The 22,143-nt window shown below is 69.4% G+C and overlaps 1 protein-coding gene across 4 annotated transcripts in view; it reads left to right on the forward strand.

The window, feature by feature from the left end:
• WNT7B (Wnt family member 7B) overlaps positions 1–19,782 on the forward strand; it is a 47,114-nt gene extending 27,332 nt beyond the window's left edge. For all 4 annotated transcript variants that reach the window (XM_079774584.1, XM_079774585.1, XM_079774587.1 and 1 more), the window contains exons 3-4: positions 10,410–10,681; positions 17,290–19,782. In XM_079774584.1, coding sequence (XP_079630710.1) covers positions 10,410–10,681; positions 17,290–17,769 — 752 coding nt within the window. In that variant the 3' untranslated portion in view covers positions 17,770–19,782. The remainder of the gene's footprint in view (positions 1–10,409; positions 10,682–17,289) is intronic.
• The last annotated feature ends 2,361 nt before the right edge of the window (positions 19,783–22,143 follow it).

A 22,143-nucleotide genomic window follows, 5' to 3' on the forward strand; every position in this document is an offset into this window, starting at 1 on the left:
AGGCAGGGCTGGAGGCAGGGGCCCTGGGAAAGAGGGGGCGACCCAGGTCCCATGCGCCTCCTGTGTGCCAGGGGTCCTGCCCGGGTCCCCAGGAGGGCCAGGTGCTCTCGGCCACCGGGGGCACTGAGTCGTGGCACGTGCAAACTGGACGGTGCACGAGGGTACGATTCCGGAGACTTTGAAAGAGAAAAGGCAGTGAAAAGCTCTTTAATGGCCTCATTGCCGACCCGGGGGCACGGTGCTATCGGCCAGATGGGCTAAACGTGAAGTTCCCCGGCATTTCCACCTGGTGTGGCCGCCAGGAGCTCTGCGGTGGCCTGCCAGGCTGCCGGCGGGGTCAGAGCTGCCACCTGGCCACGGGGGCGGAGGTTCGAACCCCGACCTGACTCTCCCCCGGACTTCCTCCAGCTCCGCTGCGGGCGGAGGTCGCTGGCCAGCTGCTTCCTGGGCAGCCCCGTCCCTGGGCGGCCTGTGCAGGGAGCGCCCGCGGTGCCAGGCCCGGGAGAGGCGAGAGGTGTTGCCAAGGCTCGGGGTCCCCAGGGTGCGGACGGGGCCGGGCTCAGGCCCCGGGTCTGAGGGAAGCAGGTCTTTGTCCTGTCCGCCGGTCACTCCGACCCACCTCGGCCTGGGGTCGCGGCCTGAGGCGGCACAGAGACGTCTGTGAGGCTCGGGGTCCAGCAGCCAGGACACCGGGGACAGCTGGGCTCAACTGTCCGTCAGGGGGACGTCCCCGGGCACGAGCGGTTGGAGCCCACTCCTGTCTCAGGACGCGGGGAGGCCGGGGAGGCGGGGTGCTGTCCCCTCCCAGGGGCCCGGGCAGGGTGCAGGCTCCTGGACAGGCCACGGCCAGCTCAGGACACAGACCTGGGATCCAGTCCACGTCGCCCCTCGCCGTGTGGCCTGGGGCCAGCGTGCCCTGGAGGGGGCGGCTCTGAGGTGCCCGTGGCCCGCCCTCGGGGGCGCGGAAGCCCGAAGGTCGGCGAGCCTCTGGCCAGCGAGCGGGGTGCCGGGCTGGGCGTGGCTGCCCCGCTCACGTGGCCCTCAGAGGCCGCCTGGACCCGGTCCAGGGAGGGAATTTCCACCCTCGCTGGCCGGGCCCCAGCAGGCAGGATGGGCTGTGGCAGGGGTGGCCCAGGAGGGGCGAGGGCACTGCCAGGGAGGCAGCCCCTCCCGGCCAGCTGCCCACTCGCTGTGTGACCTGGGGCACGGCCGTGCTCTCTCTGGGCCTCAGTCTCCCCATCTGGACCGGGGCTGAGGCTGGGCCCAGTCTCCTCCAGGACTGGGGGTCTCTCCACAGAATGGAGGCAAGGAAGGCTCCCACCGCTCCAGTGCCCACACCAGGGTTCCGCGAGGGGTTCCATGGATGGGGGTCTGAAGACCTGGGCCTGGCCCAGCCCCGACCACAGCCATCTCCGAGCCCCACGCCGGCGGCCACCATCTTCGGGAGGGTCATTTCTGTGGCTGCAGCCACCGCCCACTGCCAGCAGCGTCGCTCGCTCCCGCCCCACTGTGCACACGTCACAGGCGGGGACACTGAGGCGCACGAGGGCCAGTGCCTGCCCCGGGCATACGGGGAGAGCTGAGGTGTGACCCCGAGGTCCGGCTCTGCCCCTGGCCAGCCGGGCCGGGGCCTGTCCCCCCACAGGCGGTGGCAGCTTCTGCTGAGACCAGATGCGGGCGGTCAGGAGGGCAGGCTGGCCGAGGCTGACTCCCGAACAGGAACCCGGGGCAGGGTGGGGCTCCTGGACGTGGCCCAGCTCAGGCCCCGGCCCCGGGGTTCCGGTCCAGGTCGCCCCTCGCCATGGGGCCTGGGGCCAGCTCTACCCACTCCGGGGCGGGCGCGCCCCGTGCCCGGCTGGAGCGCGACCCACCTGCAGGGCTGCGCGTGTGAGGGCCTCGCTGGGTCAGAACAAAGGCCCGGGGCGCGGGCGGCCGGCGTGTTGGGGCCGGCGGGAGCTCTGCCCGCTCTGTTTATGACAACGGGATGGGCTGGGCCCGGCGGAGACACTGACTCAGCCCCACTGGGCGGGCGGGGCCGGGCCGGGGATGCCGACGGGGACAGGGTCAGAGGGACGCGGGGAAAGTCAGACACCGAGAGGGAAGGACAGAGGTCGGCAGTACCCACGCACACACACACAGTCACACGCACACACACACACATACACACAGTCACACACACACACAGACACGCACAGACACACGCACACACAGACACACAGACACAGACACACACAGAGAGACACGCATACACACACACAGGCACACACACACACAGAGACACGCACGCGCACACACAGACACACACACAGAGAGAGACACGCATACACACACAGGCACACGCACACACAGACACAGACACACACAGAGAGACACGCACACACAGACACACACACACAGAGACACAGACACAGACACACACAGAGAGACACGCACACACACACACACAGGCACACGCGCACACACACAGACATGCACACACATGAGCATGCACAGCACTAGTGTGGCCTCCCCCGCCCTTGCTGCCCTGGCCCGGGGTTTGGCCCGCTCGGCGGAGTCACAGCAGCCACCGCTCCTGCCCCTCGCGCGTCCCCGAGGCCTGCGCCCTGCGCCCTGCGCGGCTCCCTCGCTCACGCTGCGCTGCCCCTTAGCGGGTGTGGACACCGGCTCGGCCGTCGTGGGCAGAGTGGCCAGGGCTCCAGGCCTCGGGGCCTCGCTAGGCCTGAGGCATCTCTGGGCTCCCCTGACCCCCACTGACCCCGCCCCCACCCCCCTGCTTCACCCCGGAGCCCCAGCCTGAGCCCCGTGTGTGCTGGGAGGCAGCTCAGGCTGAGGCCAAGGGGCCAGGTGGGGTGTGGGCAGCCAACAGGGCTTGCTGGCCCGCCCTGGGCCCCTGGGCTTCTCTCCCAGCTCCTGTGCCCCCACACCTGGACCCGGGCACCGTGCCTGCTTGGCCGGTAACACCAGGAGCTGCCTGGGCCTCCCTGGCCCCCTCTCCACCTGTGCGCTGCGTGTGGATGGGGGAGGGTACGCCCCCCACTTCCAGGCTCGTGGGAACTCATCAGCCAGCAGCCGGGAGGACTTGGGACCCCATCCTGGCCTGTGGCCCTGCCCCCGTCAACCCAGCACCCATTCTGACCTGCTCCTCAGGAAGATCCCTCTGACCAAGGCTCCCACTACCCTGGGCCTCACCCCGTTTCCTGGGAAACAGGCCTGGGGAGCAAAGGACTGGGCCAGTGTCACCAGGAGCCCACCTGGGCCCGCCTTCCCCTCCCCGCTCAGCCGTCCACTGTCTCACGCCTGGCCTCCTCCTCCAGGCAGGCCGCCAGCACTTCTTCCCTTGACCCTTGTCCCAGCCTCCGGGGGGGTCTCTGCTTCCACCAGGCCCCCCCTCAGCCCGAGGGTCCCTTTCAGGGTCGGTCACAGCAGCCCCTCCAGGCCTCCTCCCCTTCGTGGGGTAACGTCTACGATGCCCCTGGGGCTCCGCTCCCACGGCTCTCTGCACAGAGGGTGAGCTGAGCTTCACGCCCACACGCGAGACACATACTACACACGGGCTCTCCGCACTGTGCACGTCTGGGCATCCGTGAGTGGGTACCGAGCTCTCTCTCTCTCTCCAGGGCCTTAGCATTGCTGTTCCTCTGCCTGAATGAACACTGTTCCCCGCACCTGCGCACGGCTCGTTTCTCTCAGCGCCTCCCTGGCCGTCCTCTGCCCCAGTCCCTCCAGCCACCCTGCCCATGACCCCTCCGTGGGCTGAGCGTGCCCCGGGCCCTGAGAACGCCTCCCGGCCGCCCCCTGGGCTGCAGTGGGTCAGTCTTGCCTGCTGGGTGCTTGGTCTTGGGCTCGGGGATGGGTGGGGCTGAGGGCCTCACCCCCAGACTCGGGGGCTTGGTTGGAGGGAGGGCGGTACTGGTGCTGGGGAGACATCGGATGGCCGCAGAGGGAGCGAGAAAAGGGAGGGGCGAGAGCGCAGGGCACGGGGCTCACCCAGGCAGCCTGAGCCCAGGCCTGGGCAGGAGGTGGGAGGCGGGGCCGCGAGGTTGCCCTGTCCTGGCGCGTGGCGAGGGGTCTGTGCACAGACTTTGGGGTCCCGGGTCAGATCTCTGCTCTGTGGTTGGCCTGCCACGTGACCTCGGGCCAGTCGCCTGCCTCCTCTGAGCCGAGCACCCTAACTTCGGGGGGGGGGGGGGGGGCTGTGAGGGTTTAAAGCGAGTAGGACAAGCTATATGCAGTCCCCTAAAACCGTCAGATGCTGTTTTATCACAGCTCTATTGCGACATCACCCCATACCACACACTTCACCGATTTACCGTGTGCATCCCGTGGCGTGGCGTGTGTTCAGTGTGCCGCCGGCACCACAGTCCATGTTGGAATCTTCATCTCGTTCAAAAGCCGCTCTGCACCCCTGGCCCCTGGCCACACCCACCTGCTGTCGGTCCCCGTGGGCCTGCCTGTCCCGCCATTCCGTGGGGATGGACTCACGCACACGTGGCCGTGGTCCGGCAGCTCTCGCGGCGTGTGTGGTCCAGGCCCGCCGGGCGCAGGCTCCTTCCTCTCCGCGGCTGAGCCGTGTCCGCGGCGTGGACGGACCGCAGCGTCTGTGTCCCTCCTCCTGTTTGTGGCCGGGGGGCCGTCTCCACCCTGGGCTGTGTGGCTGCTGCTGCTGGGAGGTGTTGTGTGGACACGTGTGTCCTTTCTCTGGAGAACGTACTGAGGGGTAGCTGGGTCCTTCGGGAACGATGCTTAGCATCTGAGGACCGGCTGAGCGCTCCGCAGCGGCTGCAGGCGTGGCTGCCCGGCAGTGTGCGGGGTCCCGATCCCGCCACCTCCTCGCCACCGCTGCTCGCTGCCTGTGTTTCAGCCACGCAGCAGGGGGGCGTGCTCTCTCACGGTGGTTTTTACAAAATATATATTTGTGTTGACTTCAGAGGGGAAGGGAGAGGAAGAGAGAGAAACATCCATGATGGGAGACTCCTGGATCGGCTGCCTCCTGCACGCCCCACTCTGGGGATGGAGCCTGCAACCCGGGCCTGTGCCCTGACGGGGAATCGAACCCTGACCTCCCGGTTCAGAGGTCGATGCCCAGCCGCTGAGCCCCGCCGGCCGGGCGGGCTTTTCATTGGTGTTTCCCTGAGGGCTGGTGATGCTGAGCACCTCGTCAGGGCTCATTGCCGTTGTGCCTCCCATCTGGAGAAAGGCTGTCGGACCCTTTTCCTAGTTGTAACGGGGTTATGTGCTTTTTGTGGCTGAATTATAGAAGAGGCCAGTTTTCTTTTCTTTTTTAAACAAGGGCAAGACAGCTCGACAGGGAGGCAGGGTGAACGGGACTGTGGCCACAGCACGGGCAGGCCCACGGTGCGCACGCCGGTGCACACGCTCCGGAGCCACATTCGTGGGTGAGCCCAGCCACATGCCCGGGACACGAGCATGGGGACTCGTGTAGAGGTTTACACACACGGATGCCCAAATGTGTGCACACTCACGGAGAGCCATGTGGTGTGTGTCATGTTTAGGCATGATGTGTGTGTAGTGCGTGTCATGTATAGGCATGATGCTCAGTTCAGCCACCCTCTGTGCTGGGCCGTCTGCCACGTGACTTGGCCAGATCAGGGCCATCACCCTCATTTTGCAGGTGGGGAAACTGAGGCACGGAAAGGCCTCTTTGTCAGTCTGAGGTCACCCAACTGGCCCGTTGTAGGGTCTGGACTTGAATTCGAGGTTCCGGCCTCTGAGCCCCCTCTCTGGGAACATGTGTGACCCCAAACCTGAGTCGTTCCGGAATATCAGGCCTGGGCTCCCCCCACTTGCTGAGCTGCTGTGTGACCTCGGGCAGCGTGTGCGTCTCTCTGGGCCGAGGGGCTAGGAAGTGGAAGTAGCTCTGAGTGGACAGTGCGGGGAGCCCCTGGCATGGGGGGGGGCACAGCTCTGCCCGGGGAGGGCAATGGCTCTGTTCTGCCCCGGCCCCCGCTGTGCTCGGGCGTGCGGCGCCCCTGTCCCCGCCAGCACCCGCTCACAGAGGTCGGCCTGGTCCCCGGCGTCCTCAGGGTGAAGGGATGATGGGAAGGCTAGGCCCCTCGCCCCGGGAGCGGGTCCGGCTGGCATCACCGAGGGCGGGGGCAGGGCGGGCCAGGTCTGCTCCCTCTGGGCCTGGAGCCCATGGGGCAGCGAGGGCTGATTCTGAATGGCCCACAGGAAAGAGAGGGCGGGCCTGGATGGTCCCGAGTGGCCCGGGAGCCTCGGTTTACCCACAGGCCGGGGTCCCTGAGGGCTCTGCTGTTGTGATGTTCCGCTGTGGGGGGGGGGGGGGGCGGCCAGGGCTCGGGTGAGCACAGAGGGTCCCCGGTCCGCCCTGCCCTGCTTCCCACTTGGTGAGGGGTGAGGGGTGCCCACGTTTCCTGTCTGTGCCCAGCGCTGCCCGGGGCCGTGGGCTGGGTGAAGATCTCCCGCCCTACGTGGCCGATGGGTCACAGGCTCAGGGAGGGTGTGCGACCTCCGCGGGGCCACACGCAGATGTGCCGGGGGGGCTCTGATGCCAAAGGCACCCCGAGGCCTCCTGAGACCAACGTGCACCCCAGGACAGCTGCTGGCCCCACACAGACCACCGTGCTGCCTTCCTCCAACTCCCACCCCGTCACCAGACACACCTGTGGCACCGGCCGCCGCGGCCTGGAGCAAACCGTGCGGCCTCCAGCCTCAGTGTCCCCTGTGGCGTGGGCTCGTCAGGAGGGTGTCTCCTGGGCCGTCGTGGGGATAGAAGGAGGTGGTGGGTGTAGGCCCAGCCCAGCCCTGCTTGTGTTTGGGGTACGGGAAACATTGAGTTGGGGGTGCACTAAAGGGTCAGAGGTGGACCCTGCCCACCACCCTGAGCCCCTGGGCACCTCATTCCAACGGGGCTGCAGGAGCGGGGGCCGGCCCAGCGGTGTGCAGAGCCGGGCGAGCCTGTGGGCAGTGGCAGGGCCCAGCTGGATGGCCCACTGGACAAGAGGGGTGCACCCTGGTGGCCGCCGACCTGCCCACAGGGGGCCAGTGTCCATGTGGCCAAGCTGGGCTGCAGGTAGTGGTGGGCGGGGGCCGGTGGGGTCAGGCCGTCGGGGCTCGAGGTCATCTCAGAGGCCAGGGGGCCGGACAGCTGCTGAGCAAGGCTGAGGGTTTGAGGAGCTTCCTAAGCCCCCGTGCCTGCTCCCCCCGGGGCAGCGACCTGGGGACTGGCCGGGCGGCCCCGGTGTGATTTGGGGAAGGACCCTCCCAGCTCCACGCCGGGCACACTGACCGGGGCAAGCGCCGAGGACCCCGAGCCGGTGTGCAGGTCTGTCCCGGGGCTGCCGTGGAATGAAACAGGGTGAGTGTGCAGCGTGCGGGCGCACAGATCCAGGACCTAGGGCAGCCTCCTGGGTTCTCCCCTAACGAGGACTCCCTCCATGCCCCCCCCCCCTTGTCTCCATGGTGAGACAAGAGGGTTTGGCTCATTAAAACCAAATAAAAAAGGAATTACCGGGAGTGGCGGCCCGGTGAGTAACCGATGAGTAACCGAGTCTGAGCCGGGTCTGGGCTTGGCCAGGTGGGAGCAGGCACCGGGCGAAGGATGGGGAGATCCCGCCACGCCCTCCGCAGGCACAGTCAGCAGCCTGCGGGGCTCAGGAGGAGTCCCTGTGGGCTCCGGGGGCAGCGGGAGGGGAGGGGAGAAGGGGGTCAGGCCGGGTCCAGGCCCGCCTCCTGCTCCGGCAGGACTTTCACTCCCCGGCTGGCCGGGCCTCCTGGCAGATTGCGCAATCGTCTGCGATTTCTCTGCCCGCCGCCCCCCGCCCCCCTCACTGGGTGCCTAGCTTGTGTCATGCCCCCTCTGAAGCCGGTTGGGTCTCCCTGAGCTCCCCGAACCCCCACCCCAGCGTGCACCTGCTGGCTAGCTGCTATTCCCTCTCCCCCTTCCCCCGCCCCCCAAGATCCAGGCTGTCCAAACGTAGCACCCCCTCCCCTCGAAGCTGCACCTGCTGCCCAGGTCCCTTGGCTGCAGGGGCCACGCCGGGGACAGGAGGACCTCCTGTGACCTGCGCCCCAGGCCCCCAGCCCCTCCCGCTGCTCCCCTGGGCCTTGATTCCCCTGCCTGCCTTCAGATCCTGCTTCAGCCCCGATCCGTCTCATAGCCGGTACCTCCGGGCGCGCATCTGTGAGATGCGGACGGTGAGGAAAGCTGCCCCAGATGTTAGAGGGGTTAGAGGGATGCTGGGATGCGGGGCAACTGCTGAGTGACAGCAACGGCCACCTGGCCCGCACGGCTCTGCTGACCTCTCTAACAGTTCCGGACGCCCCCCCAATGTGGCCGTGAGCTCTCCATTCCGAGGCCACCGCGTCCGACCCCAGCCCCGCACAGTGCCGCCTGCGTCCCAGGATGTCTTTGGCCACCTCAGGCGGCTCCCCCAGACCTCAGCCACCTCCTTCCTGTTACTCTGACCTCATACCGCTGCAGCCTCAGCACCCAACTGTCACACCTCTGCGCCTTGGCTCCTGCCGGGGCCAGGAGTGTGCACACACACCGGCACACCACGCGTGCACACACTATACATGTCCACACACACTCAGATGCCACATGCGCTCATAGGGAGTTAACACGTGCTTCTTGTTAAACTTTAAGGTGTCACCTCCTCCAGGAAGCCTCCCCAGACTCCACCTCCACCGAGGCAGGTCAGGCATCCTTTGCAGTTCCATGCCTCCCTGCGGCCCCTTCTTGCAGAGTCCCATAGTCAGTTCCTTCCCTGGGACCCCCGCCTGGCTGATCACTCCTGCCTGTGTGTCCTGTGACCGCTTGTCGGCAGGCTCTGCTGGGCTTGGGCAACACAAGCAAGGAGTTTAATAGCCACCCCACACCCAGTGGACTTCCTTCCGAGCGCAGTGGCCTAATTTAGAGCCAGGGAGGTCGATTCCCATGTTCCCGTCCCTGTGTCTGTGGGAGTCCCTGGTCAGCCAGCCTTGATGGCACAGGGGCTGGGCACCTCAGAGCCACGCCCTGTGCTGCAGGGTGGCTGGTTAAGGAGCCGGGGAGCAGAGCCCTGTGGTCAGCTGGTCCCCGGGGGGCCGTGCTCTGACCCGGCTGGGAGGGAAGCGCCCCCAGGGAACAAGGACTTCCCCAAGGGTGAGCCCCCCAGGAGAACGGGGACCCCATCTAAGTGAGCCCCCCGGCGGTGAGTGGGTGAGGAGGTGGACCCCAGAGCACACAGTGAGCGCCAAGCACAGGCTGGGCAGTCAGTGCTCATGGATGTTTATGGAATGGACCTGACCTGACCCTTAGCCTCCTTCAGTCTGGAGGGTCACCCCAGCCCCTGGCAGCAGGGACAGCAGCCAGGTGAGGGGGGGCGGTGGCCGCCGGGACACAGGTTCGGGCTTGTGGACGGCCAGGGTCGCGGGTGCCCAGCTGTTCCTCTCGAGACGGAAGCCGGCCCTGCCCCGTGAGCACTTCGCCAGGCAGTGGGATTCCGGCTCGTCCCTCGGAGTGGGGCTTTGGCCCCGGCAGCACCGCTGAGCCCTGTGCCCGCGGCGCCGGGCTGGGCCCACGTGGGCCTCTGGTCATGGGCACGGGGACAGGGGGCCGAGAGACGGGCCAGGATGCCTGCCCAGGGGCCGTGGAGAATAAAGAACTGGAGCTGGACCCGCTCCTCTCAGCGGCCTCGGACCCGGTGCAGCCGGGAAGTCTCCGCGGTGGGGCTAACGAGGCGGACGGTGCGGAGAGCCGAGAGGGTCTGATCTGCCGCGGAAGGAGGCCGGCGGCAAGGGCTCACTCTGGCGGTGCCCGGGGAGGGCTGCCGGGAGGAGGCCTGGGAACGGGGCAGGAAGGGGCAGGATTTGGGCAGGAAGGAGAGGGGATTCCACCAAAAAGACCAGGTAACCCCCAGGGCGTGTGCGCAGCGCTGGGAGGGGCGTCGTTGTGAGGGACGGAGGCCGTGGGGGGGGCACTGGGCTGGGAGGATGGGCGCAGACTTGGGGTTTGGGCGGTGGCACCCTGCCCAGCTCAGGCAGAGGAGAGCTGCGGAGGGCGGTGTGGGCGGAGGTGCCAGGCCTGCCCCCGGGGCCCGCCCGGACGGCGCTGGGGAGAGGGAGGCGGAGGCCCGCACCCACGTCCGGGCAGTTCAGGCCCCGCAGGCCGGGGTGGAGCAGGGGCCGCAGGAGCCTGGGCCTGGGGACCGGGTGACTGGTGGTCACAGCGGGGAGGCGGGCAGAGGCCGCGTGGGTCCTGCTGGGGAGCCCACGGGGTCGGCGGCCGTGACTGGCCCCTGGGGAGCAGGGCTTGCAGTGGGGGGCGGGGGGGCCCCCACACCTGTCACCGGCGCCGCCCACGTTGGGGGAACTGCGCCCCGCTGAGTCCGGGGCTCCGGGAGGGCCTCACGTGTCTGCCGTCCCCCCCCCCCCCCCCCCCGCAGGGAGCCGTGAGGCCGCCTTCACCTACGCCATCACCGCGGCCGGCGTGGCGCACGCGGTCACGGCCGCCTGCAGCCAGGGCAACCTGAGCAACTGCGGCTGCGACCGCGAGAAGCAGGGCTTCTACAACCAGGCCGAGGGCTGGAAGTGGGGCGGCTGCTCGGCCGACGTGCGCTACGGCATCGACTTCTCCCGCCGCTTCGTGGACGCGCGCGAGATCAAGAAGAACGCGCGGCGCCTCATGAACCTGCACAACAACGAGGCGGGCCGGAAGGTAGGCGCGAGGGGCGGGGCCACGGTGGGCGGGGCCGTGAGGGGGCGGGGCGAAGAGAGGGGCGGGGCTGGGGCGGGGCCACTAGGTCACCGGGCCTTGACCTCCCCAGCGTGGGCGCCCCTCCAGGCGGTGGGAGCTGGGAGCCTGGACCCTGGCGGTGCGGTGTGGGCGGTGCGGTGTGGGCGGTCCTCCCAGCAGCTCTGAGGGACGCACCTGGCTGCTCCCATTCCCGAGGTGTGAAAACTGAGGCCGGGAGTGGTGAAGGGATGTGCCTGCACCGCCTCCCCGCAGGGAGCCTGGGAGGAGGAGGAGACAGGCCCTGTGTCCACGCAGAATGGGAGCAGGGCCTGCCTGGGGACCCCGGGGTGGGGCAGGCCCCCAGGTGACAGTCCCGTGTCCCTGCGCTGGTCCCAGGGGCCATGCCGGCACACCAGATACCAGGAAAGCCTTCTCGAGGGACCAGTCTTGGCTCAGTTTGCCCTGAGAGACCTAAGGAGGGGTGTTCCCTCCGGGAGGAGCGGCCTGGGGAGGGTGGGCCCAAGCTGGGGGGGAGCACTCGTGCACAGGGTGGATGCAGCCTCGGGGGGGGGGGGATAATGGAGGACATTCAGGAGGGACACACTGGGGAAGAGGTCAGCACGGGCCCAGTCCTGCCTCGGGGAGATGCAGGCCCCAGATACTGGGCCGGGAGGAGCGGCCACCGTGGCGGCAAGATGGCCAGAGATAGGGCAGGCAGCGGAGCAGAACGCCTCTGTGGGTCTGATTCCCAGCGCTGGCTGCACCCAGGGCGCCAGGCCCGAGGGGCGCTGCAGGCACGGCAGGCTTGCCTTTCCAGGCAAGGAGATGAAACTGCCCCCGAGGGACCACCCTGGAGGCACTGGCCGCTCGCTCATTCACTCAACCAGCGCTCCTTGCCCCTCCTCTGTGCTAGGGCTGGGTGGGCCACGGGGACAGGGAGGAGTCAGACGTGACCCTAGCCAGGGAGCTGCCCCCGCACCAACAGGGTGCACCTGAACGGAGCAGAGGCCACACCCAGGGTCCCCGAGAGGGGACCAGCGGGAGGCAAGCAGACGCTTCCTGGAGGCGGCGACGGGAGCCTGAAGGACACCCCAGAGCAGAGACAAAGAGGCAGAAGGAGGTGGCCTGGGGGGAGGGGGGGGAAGGGGGCGAGGCTGCAAAGGACTCAAGCTGGCGGGGGCAGGAAGGGCGGGCAAGCAGGGCCGGCCCAGAACAGGCCTTGGACGCCAGGCCAAGGGTTTGGCTTTTTCTGTTGAGGTTATTAACATTTTGGTCAAATGAACGCGTAAATGAAGGAAGGAGTGACGGTCTGCCTCCAGGGAGCTCACAGACAGTGTGCAGGCACGTCTCTAGGCCAGAAATTGTCAGCCTGTGCCATCTCCCGGCACATGAGCGAGTTACAGAAATTCCCCGGCACACCAAAAACACGCATCATTGTTTTGCTGATCCAACATATCCAGTAGGTGTAGTTTTCATTCATTCACACCGGGTTGGCTGTTGTCAGTTTTTCACTTGACAACCTAAGGGAAGAGAGGTCAGAATCACTGCTCTGTGCACAGGCAGATGGAGATCGGTGCCTGGGGGGCCGAGGGAGGCGATTCGCTTACCTGGAGGCATTGGGAGTGGGGTAGGGGGTAGGAGGCTTAGCTGAGCCCGCAATGGACCACCTCCCCTGAGCCTCTGCAGTGGCTGGGCCCGGAGTGGGGGCTCCCCACACCCCTGGGAAGAAGGTCTCACTGTCCCCCTTGGGCCCTGGCCACTGCTCCGCTGCTCCGTGGGGAGGTGGCTGAGCGAGCCGAGGAGATGTGGGGAAGGGAGCCCGCGGAGGGACCAGCGCAGGCGAAGGTCACGCGTGCAGTGCAGCCGGGCCTCCGGCCAAGGCGAGGGGTGTGGGCGGCCGAGGAGACTGGCAGGCCGAGCAGGCCTGGGTGAAGGGCTGACAGCCAGGCCGGATGGTGGCCCCTCGGGCACAGGTGCCATCGCAGACCCTTGAGGGAGAGTGGGGCCGAGCAGCTCGAGGGCCAGGGTGGAGTCTGATTCGGCTCTGAGGCCCGTGTGAACCCATGCTGGCCTGGCGCGGGACTTGGGGGTGCTCGGAGACTGACAGGTGGTGAAGGGCATCGGGCAGGAGGCCGGCAGGATTGGGCCCGGGGTGGGGGGTGGGGGTGAGATGGGGGTAGGAGAGCTAGGAGGCTGGGGCAGGGTCCCAGCCTGCCAGGGGGATGCAGGTGGAGGAGGGCCAGCATGTGGGGGTGCCCTGGGCTGAAGCTGTGAACTGAGGAGAAGAGATTGTCAGGGGAGGGGTCAGCAGTTCGAGGGCCGTCGGGGACAGAGCGGCCGCAGGAAAGGGCTGTGAGTGGTCAGCGGTCAGGACTCGGTGCCAATGCTGTCCCTGACCCCTGTGAGGCCCCCTTCTGAGCCTGTCTCCTCACCTGCGCGGTGGGCATAGTGCACCGTGTCCCCTGCCCGCTGCCCCCCCAAAGCTGCTCTGAGCCCTTGGAGGGGCTTAAAGAGACAGAAACCCGTTCTCTCCCAGGCTGGAGCCGGGAGTGGGCGGGGCGTGCTCCCTCGGAGGGCTCCAGGGGAGGGTCCTCCCTGCCCCTTCCAGCCCTGGGGGCGCCAGGTGCTCCTGGCTTGTGGCCCCATCATCCAGGCTCTGCCTCCGTCTGCACGTGCCCCCACCCCCCCCCCCCCCCCCGGCCCGTGTCTCCTCTTCCGTCTCTTGTTAGGACGTGTCCTCAGACGTAGGGCCGACCCTGGTCCAGCATGGTCTCCGGTCTCACCTCCGTTAATCTGCGAAGCCCCAGTTTTCAAATAGCATCACGACCTGAGGTCCTAGTGGATGTGTGTTTGAGGGGGGCCCTCTGCAGCCCGCCCTCGGCGGGCACGTGGTCCCCCACTCCCCTGTGGGCCAGGGGCAGACAGGCGGAGCGTGAGACCTGCTCACCCCTCTTCCGCTGGGCTCCAGAGCGTGGAGACCTGCTCACCCCCTCTTCCCTAACCTGGCCATTCCTGAAATCTGTTCCCAGAGTGGGGACACCCCTTATTCCAGAAAGAACCCCCAAGTCAGCTCTTTCCTGGAGCCCCATCACCTCCACCCCACCTGGCGGTGGGGGCACCGAGGCTGGGGGAGGGCCCGCTCGGTCCCCGGCCCTCCTGGGTACCGCGGTCACCCCGCACCCGCCCGGTGGTCTCAGGGCCCGGGGCTGGCGCCACCTGCGCTGTCGCTCTTATCTCGAGGGCCCTGGAGGCGGAAACGGCACATTCTTCACGCCTGTGATCACTGCCGGGGGCGGCGCGGGCGCGGGGACCAGCCAAGCGGGGATGCGGCCCCTCGCTCTGCAAACAGCTGCCCATCGGCTCCATCTGCGGGCGGCCCCTGGTCCCGCCACACAGGGTCCCCGGGTGGGGGGAGGGGGAGTCGGTCCGCGTGGCCTTGATGCTGACAGGAAGAGGGGACGGAGGGAGGGGGTTAGGGCAGGTGGCACAGAGAGGGGGGCAGCTACAGCCTCCAGTGTGGGCGCCCGGGCCAGGTCTCTGGCCGACACGGACGACTGAGGGGGCATCCCTGCGCAGCAGCCGGGGTGGGCGGCGCCCAGGCGAGGGGCTCTGAGGGCGTCCGTGTGGGCACCTCCTGGCTGAGGGGCGGCACAGCGGGCAGTGGCCAGGGCAGGGGAACACCCAGGCCTCGGCGGGCCAGTGATGGAAGAGGGGCTTTGAGGAGAGGGAGCGCAAAGGTGAACGTGGAGCGGGCGAGGAGGGAGCAGGAGGGGAGACATGGGTGGGAGGGGGCGGGAGGCCGAGAGGAGGCCCGGGGGTGCTTTCCCTGGGAGAGGGGTCCCACCAGGGTCCCGCCCTTGACCCGGACCCTCAGACCCGGCTTCTGGCCTGTGCCCTGGACCCCGACACCCCAGGGCCCTGCAGTCCCAGGTCCGAGTACGCCCCAGGGTGTCATCCACGCAGGCGCTGAGGGCCCCACCCCCAAGCTCCAGGCCGCCGGCCGCACGGCCGCCGCACACACGTGATGCTCATTTGGGCCAAATATTCCCCCTGCGGTGACGAGGACGGCTGGTGCTGCACCCCCTCGCGCACACCTCCTCCACCTAGTGATCTCCATAGACGTGCAGTGCGCGTACCGCCTCCTCCAGGAAGCCCTCCGGCTGGCACCCTGGCCCAGGGCAGGCGGAGGCTCCCACAGCCCCTGCACTTGGTGCTTTTATGTGTCAGTTTCCTTCTGTCCCCCACACTGGACCATGAGCCCGGGACCGACGTCCTCGCCGAGGTCCAGGCCCCAGGCCGCCAGGGCAGGAAGAGAGATGGGGCAGCGGCCGGCTCTGTGGGCTGTCCCTCCCGCCCCTTTGCATTCCTGCACTCCCTGTGGGCCTCCTCCTCTGGGCCAGGGCTGGGGTCCTGGGCGAGGGCTGGGGTTCTGGGCAGGGCTGGGGTCCTGGGCGAGGGCTGGGGTTCTGGGCCAGGGCTGGGGTTCTGGGCGAGGGCTGGGGTCCTGGGCCAGGGCTGGGGTCCTGGGCGAGGGCTGGGGTCCTGGGCCAGGGCTGGGGTCCTGGGCCAGGGCTGGGGTCCTGGGCCAGGGCTGGGGTCCTGGGCAGGTCTGGGGTTCTGGGCAGGGCTGGGGTTCTGGGCGAGGGCTGAGGTTCTGGGCGAGGGCTGGGGTCCTGGGCCAGGGCTGGGGTCCTGGGCGAGGGCTGGGGTCCTGGGCGAGGGCTGGGGTCCTGGGCGAGGGCTGGGGTCCTGGGCAGGGCTGGGGTTCTGGGAGAGGGCTGGGGTTCTGAGCGAGGGCTGGGGTTCTGGGCCAGGGCTGGGGTCCTGGGCGAGGGCTGGGGTCCTGGGCGAGGGCTGGGGTCCTGGGCCAGGGCTGGGGTCCTGGGCAGGGCTGGGATTCTGGGCAGGGCTGGGGTCCTGGGCCAGGGCTGGAGTCCTGGGCGAGGGCTGGGGTCCTGGGCCAGGGCTGGGGTCCTGGGCCAGGGCTGGGGTCCTGGGCCAGGGCTGGGGTCCTGGGCAGGGCTGGGGTTCTGGCCAGGGCTGGGGTCCTGGGCAGGGCTGGGGTTCTGGCCAGGGCTGGGGTCCTGGGCAGGGCTGGGGTCCTGGGCAGGGCTGGGGTCCTGGGCAGGGCTGGGGTTCTGGCCAGGGTCGGGGCAGCCAGCTCCTCTGGCTGTCGGGAAGTGAGGCTGGGCGGGACAGCTGACAAATGGCCCCCGCAGCGTGGGCTAATGATTCGCATCTTCAATCAGCTCCCTGGCAGGCCCCTTCGATCCGGGTAAATGTGTAGCCGGGGTCAGGGCTGGCGCTGGGAACCGGCCCTCGGGGGACGGGGCGGGAGGCCCCGGAAAGCACACGGCTGCGCCCCTCACGCCGCTCCGAGCCGGGAGGAGGACCAGTTCCCAGCAGACGGCACGCCTCGCCTCGCTGACCCCCCCCCCCCCCGCAGCAAACGGGGCGCGGAGAGCCCCCCACGCACACGGGCTTGCGGGGCCCAGAACCTCGGCACGCCAGGCCCAGCCCCGGCAGGAGGGCAGGGAGGGGGACGGGCCGGGGTCCCCAGCGATGAAGCTCCGCTGTCGTTGGGTCTGGTGCCACCGTGAGGCGCCCCCCTGCCCGGCTCCCCCCTGCTGCCCTGGGACCTGCACACGCCCCTCAGGCAGCCAGGCCTCCATTCCCGCAGCCATCGCCCGGCTCCCGAGGGGCTGCGGGGAGAGCCCGTGACGCACTTCGGATAACCGTGTGCCCGGCTCTGCCCGTTCCGAATGTTCTCACGGCCCCTCCACGGCCTGCTCGGTAGGGGGGTCAGCAGCCCCTTTAGCGGGTGAGGAGACTGAGGCTCAGGGGGAGACACTGACTCGGGTGACACAGCGGGGAGCCTGGGGGAGCTGGCTCTGCTAGGGCTGGAGGCTGGGGGCCTGGGTGGAGGGGTGCCCCGGGTGGAGGGGTGCCCCGGGTGGAGGGGTGCCCCGGGCGGAGGGGTGCCCCGGGTGGAGGGGTGCCCCGGGCGGAGGGGTGCCCGGGTAGAGGGGTGCCCCGGGCGGGGGGTGCCCTGGGCGGAGGGGTGCCCCGGGCGGAGGGGTGCCCCGGGCGGAGGGGTGCCCGGGTAGAGGGGTGCCCCGGGTGGAGGGTGCCCCGGGCGGAGGGGTGCCCCGGGCGGAGGGGTGCCCTGGGTGAAGGGGTGCCCCAGGCGGAGGGGTGCCCCGGGCGGGGGGGTGCTCCTAGGCGGAGGGGTGCCCCGGGCGGAGGGTGCCCTGGGCGGAGGGTGCCCCGGGTGGAGGGGTGCCCCGGGCGGAGGGTTACCCCGGGTGGATGGGTGCCCTGGGCGGAGGGGTGCCCCGGGCGGAGGGTTACCCCGGGTGGATGGGTGCCCCGGGCGGAGGGGTGCCCCGGGCGGAGGGGTGCCCTGGGCGGAGGGGTGCCCCGGGCGGAGGGGTGCTCCTAGGCGGAGGGGTGCCCCGGGCGGAGGGGTGCCCCGGGCGGGGGTGTGCCCCGGGCGGAGGGGTGCCCCGGGCGGGGGGGTGCCCCGGGCGGAGGGGTGCCCCGGGCGGAGGGTGCTCCCCCGGCCGCTCAGCCCTGCTCCGGCCCAGCAGGTCCTGGAGGAGCGCATGAAGCTGGAGTGCAAGTGCCACGGCGTGTCGGGCTCCTGCACCACCAAGACCTGCTGGACCACGCTGCCCAAGTTCCGCGAGGTGGGCCACCTGCTCAAGGAGAAGTACCACGCGGCCGTGCAGGTGGAGGCCGTGCGCGCCAGCCGCCTGCGGCAGCCCACGTTCCTGCGCATCAAGCAGCTGCGCAGCTACCAGAAGCCCACGGAGACGGACCTGGTGTACATCGAGAAGTCGCCCAACTACTGCGAGGAGGACGCGGCCACGGGCAGCGTGGGCACGCAGGGCCGCCTGTGCAACCGCACCTCGCCCGGCGCCGACGGCTGCGACACCATGTGCTGCGGCCGCGGCTACAACACGCACCAGTACACCCGGGTCTGGCAGTGCAACTGCAAGTTCCACTGGTGCTGCTTCGTCAAGTGCAACACGTGCAGCGAGCGCACCGAGGTCTTCACCTGCAAGTGAGGCCGCGCCCGCCACGCCGCCGCCCGCCACGTCGGCACGCGGGCCCCCGCCCTCCTGGCCCGTGCGGCCCGCTGGGCAGCGGTGGCTGCGGACGGCGGGGCTCCAGACGCAGGAGGAACCCCTGGGCCCAGCACCCTCTCCCCGTCCCGCGGCTCCTTCCCGCCATTCCCGTCGCTTCCTGTGGCCGAACGGCGCCTGCGGCCCGGCCCAGCGACGCCTTTTCTTTTCTCCGGGAGAGGGGGCCTCGAGGACACACGTGTCCCCGGAAAGCAAAGACACGACAGGACTCTGCGTGACCCCCGCCCCGCCTGGTGGGGTGAACACGGACAGGCCACGCCGGCCGGCCCCACGTGAGACTGTCTCAGGCCACGTCGGCTGCGGGACCCTGGCATGGGCTGGGCAGACGTGGACAGATTATTTATGTTTTCATGGAACCAGAGGAGGACTCGGCACAGGGCCAGCTGGTCCTGACCCCGCCCCCCGTGTAGCGCACGCCCTCTGCCCGGTTCTCTCCGAGGCCCCGCCTGGCTCTGCCCGGGACGGGTGGCTGTGTGCGCTCGGCCCCCAGGTGAGCGGGCAGGGCTTGGCGACCAGCATGGCCACAGGGGACCCTGAGGCAGCCCTGCACAGGGACCTCTGCTCCCCTCTCTTAGAAAGACTTTAGAAAACCCCATCAAACCGATCAAACTGTCCCCCAGATCAGGTTCAGGCTGCACCCCTCCCCAGAGCTGTGGCCCCCCAGCCCTCACCAGCCTGGCACCTCGCAGTTTACAGAGCCCCTCGCACCCCGGAGCCAGCGGGACCCCAGGCCAGCGCTGAGCGGGGTGTGGGGGGGCCGGGAGTCTTCAGGGTGTTGGCCTCGTTGGACAGAGGGGGACACTGAGGCCCATCACCAGCCAGAGGCCCCAGGACCCGAGTGGGGGTGCCTGCCGTGGCGTGGGTGTCCTGACCCACAGCCCATGGCCCCTGGCCCCAGAGGACAAGCTCTGGGGACGCCCAGGCTGGCGTGAGGCGGCCCCCACGCCTTGAGAAACTCGCTGCACCCCTCCCCGCTGCCTCCCCGGGCTCTGCACCCCCAGAGATGCCTGTGAGGGTTTGTCTTTCCCATCCTGGCCTTTCACCTGGACCCTGATGTGGAGAGAGCTTGGGTCCAGGCGACCCTGTGCTAGGGCCCCCCCTGACACCCCCGTCCCCCCGCCCCCGCACCATGCAGGCCCTCCCTGAAGTCCACTCACCCTGAAACCTGGGAGAGGGAAGCGGAAGGGGTCGGCTCATCCTAATCGACGTGGGGGACGGGAGAGATGAGAAACCGGGGTCTCGGGCAGGCGTGTCCTCTGCCGACCCACCGCCCACCTCCCGGGGCGACCGAGCCGCAGAGGTGACTGCCGGGAAGCCTGGTGTGCGGTGACTGCCGGTGCGCCCTCCGCTGCCCACCCCCCGCCCCGAACTAGGGTCTTTCCCCGTAGATACCACGGGCGGCTGACCGGCCACGTGGGCTGGACATTAGCCTGGGGCGAGCGGCACTGTCTGGGCCGTGCCCCTAACGATGCCAGGACACCCCCTTAGCTGCTGTCCTGGGACCCTCCAGGCCCATGTCCCCCCCAACCCCACCCTGCCCCACGGGCCCCAGGCCCCCGTCCGCGGCCGCCGCCCTCTGCCGAGGCACCTGGTTAACTTATGTTGTTATATAGTGTTGAGATGTCTATAGTGTCTTAAATTATTGTGACCTACACTGGGTACTGGGGGGGGCTGCTGCCCCCGAGACAGGCTCCTCCTTCTGCTTGAAACAGACTCTCGGGCCCTGGCGCCAGGAGTCGCCCGGAGTCGTGCGCACTGTCCCGGGCCTCCCCAGCTGTCAGCGGGGCCCTCCGCGGGGGTGAGGGGTCCGTGTGGCCCGGGCGGCCGGGCGCTGCGTGTCGCCGCAGGGCCGCTCAGGAGAGCCGGGGGGCTTCTGACGGGCTGTGTCCGCCTCCCGGGGGGAGCGGCGGCTCCAATAAAGCTGGGATCAAAGACGATGCGCGCGTGTGGAGTCCACGTCGTCGACCCTGGGGCGCAGGCACGCTGAGCGCCAGCCACTGCCCTCCCGGCCCGGCCCCTCTCCGCCGGCCCTGCCTGACGTCCCCACCCCATTCCCCTCCTCGCACCTGGCCCCGGTCCCGGCTGGGACCTTGAGTCACACCTTCCAGGTGCCTCTGGGCCCGCCCCACCCAGCGAGGACCACCGGCGGGGCTCCCCACAGCGGGCCGGGCTGCGGGGGGCCGTGGCCTGGAGCGGGGCTGACGCGGGGGGCGGGCAGGGGCTCTTCTCGGGAAAATGGGGAGCCTGGGGGTGGGGGACCCCAGCCAGGTGCCCCTGGCCCCATCTGCTGCCCTCGGTGTCTCCCTTCCCTTCTGACCCCAGCTGGCCTGGGGGTTGCTGGCGGTCCATCCAGCTGTGTCTGGTGGGTTTTGGCTCATGTGCCCCCGGGGTGCCCCCTGCCCTCTCTGGCCCTGGGAAGGCAGCCTCCCTCTCCTCTCCCCGGAGGCCCGGCCTCGCCCGAGGTAACCATGCCCAGGAGGATGAATGGCATTCCTGCCGAGGGCCGGGAGGCATGCGGCCTGGCCGGTTTGGCCACTGCCCGCGGTCCTAGCAGCCTGGCATCAGGCGGAACCACTGATCAAACAGCCCGTCTGCCCTCTGCCCACCGGGCACCCACGGAGCCTGGCCCCAGCCCCAGGGGAGGCGCCACAGGTGGGCGTCCCGAGGGGGGGCAGGTGGGAAAGACCCCATCCCGACCGGGCTCGAGAGCCGCCCGGCGGCCCGCCCTGACGCGGGGCCTCAGTCTCCCCCTGAGAGCAGGAGGCAGCGGGGGGCGGCGGGGGGCGCGGAGGCCCGGGGCCCGGCCGGCCTGAGGAGTTCGGCAGGCGGCCCCGGTTCCCCCTGAGACGGTAAGCAGATCCGAGGTGGCGGCCGCGGTGGAACGCCAGGGTCCGACTACTCCCACGAGGCCAGGAATGAGGAAAGAGCCGAGAAGGCCCGGCCCCGGTGCCCAGACTGTACTTACTTCTTGGCCACGGTTCAACCCCAGCCCAGCCTCCCAGGCTGCGGGCACATCCGCACGGCCCTGCCCCCGGCGGCGAGCCCACACTGCCCGCCAGGCCCTGGGCCCGAGACCCCCGCCCGGGCCGCCGCCGGCTCCAGAGCCCTCCCAGGGCCGCCCGGCGCGCCGTGCTCGTCCCCTTAGCTGGCGCCCTGCTCTCCGCCCCGGAGCGGCCTCCTGCCCGGGTTGGCTGGGTTTGCCTGGTCCTGCCCCACGCGCGCCGGCCCTGCCTGGACAGTGGGGAGGGTGTGGGGATACTAGCGAGAGAGCGGGGGGGGGGCGGGCGGGGGCACCTCGCGGCCACCCACTCACCCGTTCATTCACGAGCTCACGGCCGGGCGGCCCTGCTGGGGGCAGGCCCTGGACTGTCCCTGGGGGTGGGGTGACCTCAGGGGCTTCAGCTCTTCACCCCGCTCCCCTGCCCTGAGCGGAGCCCATTCTGGGGGTGCATCCGCTGACCGAGGAGGCCCGCGAGACAGGAAAGGCGTGGGCTGGCTCCCGACGCCCCCTCTTTCCTCGTTCCAGAGGTGCACGGGGTGAGCGCCGCCCGGCCGGCCGGCTCCCCTGGCTGTCGGGGAAGCCGCTTTAGCACCCAGGCCTCCCGCACTGCCCCCCGCCCAGGGCTGTCCACCCAGCAGGGCCCGTGGAGTTCTCCCTGGCCCTCTGCCTCCTCTGCCGCTCCCCCCAAAGGCCCGCCCCTCGCAAAGCCCCGCCCTGCCAGCGAGCCCCCTCCCCCACCGAGCTCCTGCCCCCGCACCCCTCAGCCCCAGCTGTGCCCTCTGCCCGGGGCCCTTCCTTCTGCCCCTGCCCACACCCTCCCTGTCTGCCCAAGCTCACCAGGCTCCTGCTCTCCCCCGTCCCCGTCCCGAGGGGAGGGCTCTCATCGCTGCCTGCCCCTGCCCCCAAGCAGGCTGAGGGCCCATGGGACACTGAACAGCCCCATCATGCCAGTCACTGGGTCTGGCCCACAGGTGCCCACACCCTTCCCAACACCCTTTCCCCAAATAGGTCAGTGCTGGCTCCGTTTTATAGACGGGGAAACCGAGGCACAGGGAATAAAGGGCTCTGTCCAAGGTCACACAGCCGGCGAGAGGCAGACCCAGGATTTGAACTCAGGCCCCCTGGGGTCTTCCTTCTACACAACTCACACGCCTCCTCCCCTGAGTGGGACGGCGACGGCGAAGGCAAGTCTCGGGGCGGAGGCGACAGCTGCAATCCGTCCTCGCCTCGGACAGAACAGGAAAGACCGGGTTACACGGCGAGGATCTGGGTTAGACATCTGGGTGAACTTCGGC

This window comes from Cnephaeus nilssonii (genome assembly GCF_951640355.1).
Source record: "Cnephaeus nilssonii genome assembly, chromosome: 6".
Taxonomy (NCBI): domain Eukaryota; kingdom Metazoa; phylum Chordata; class Mammalia; order Chiroptera; family Vespertilionidae; genus Cnephaeus; species Cnephaeus nilssonii.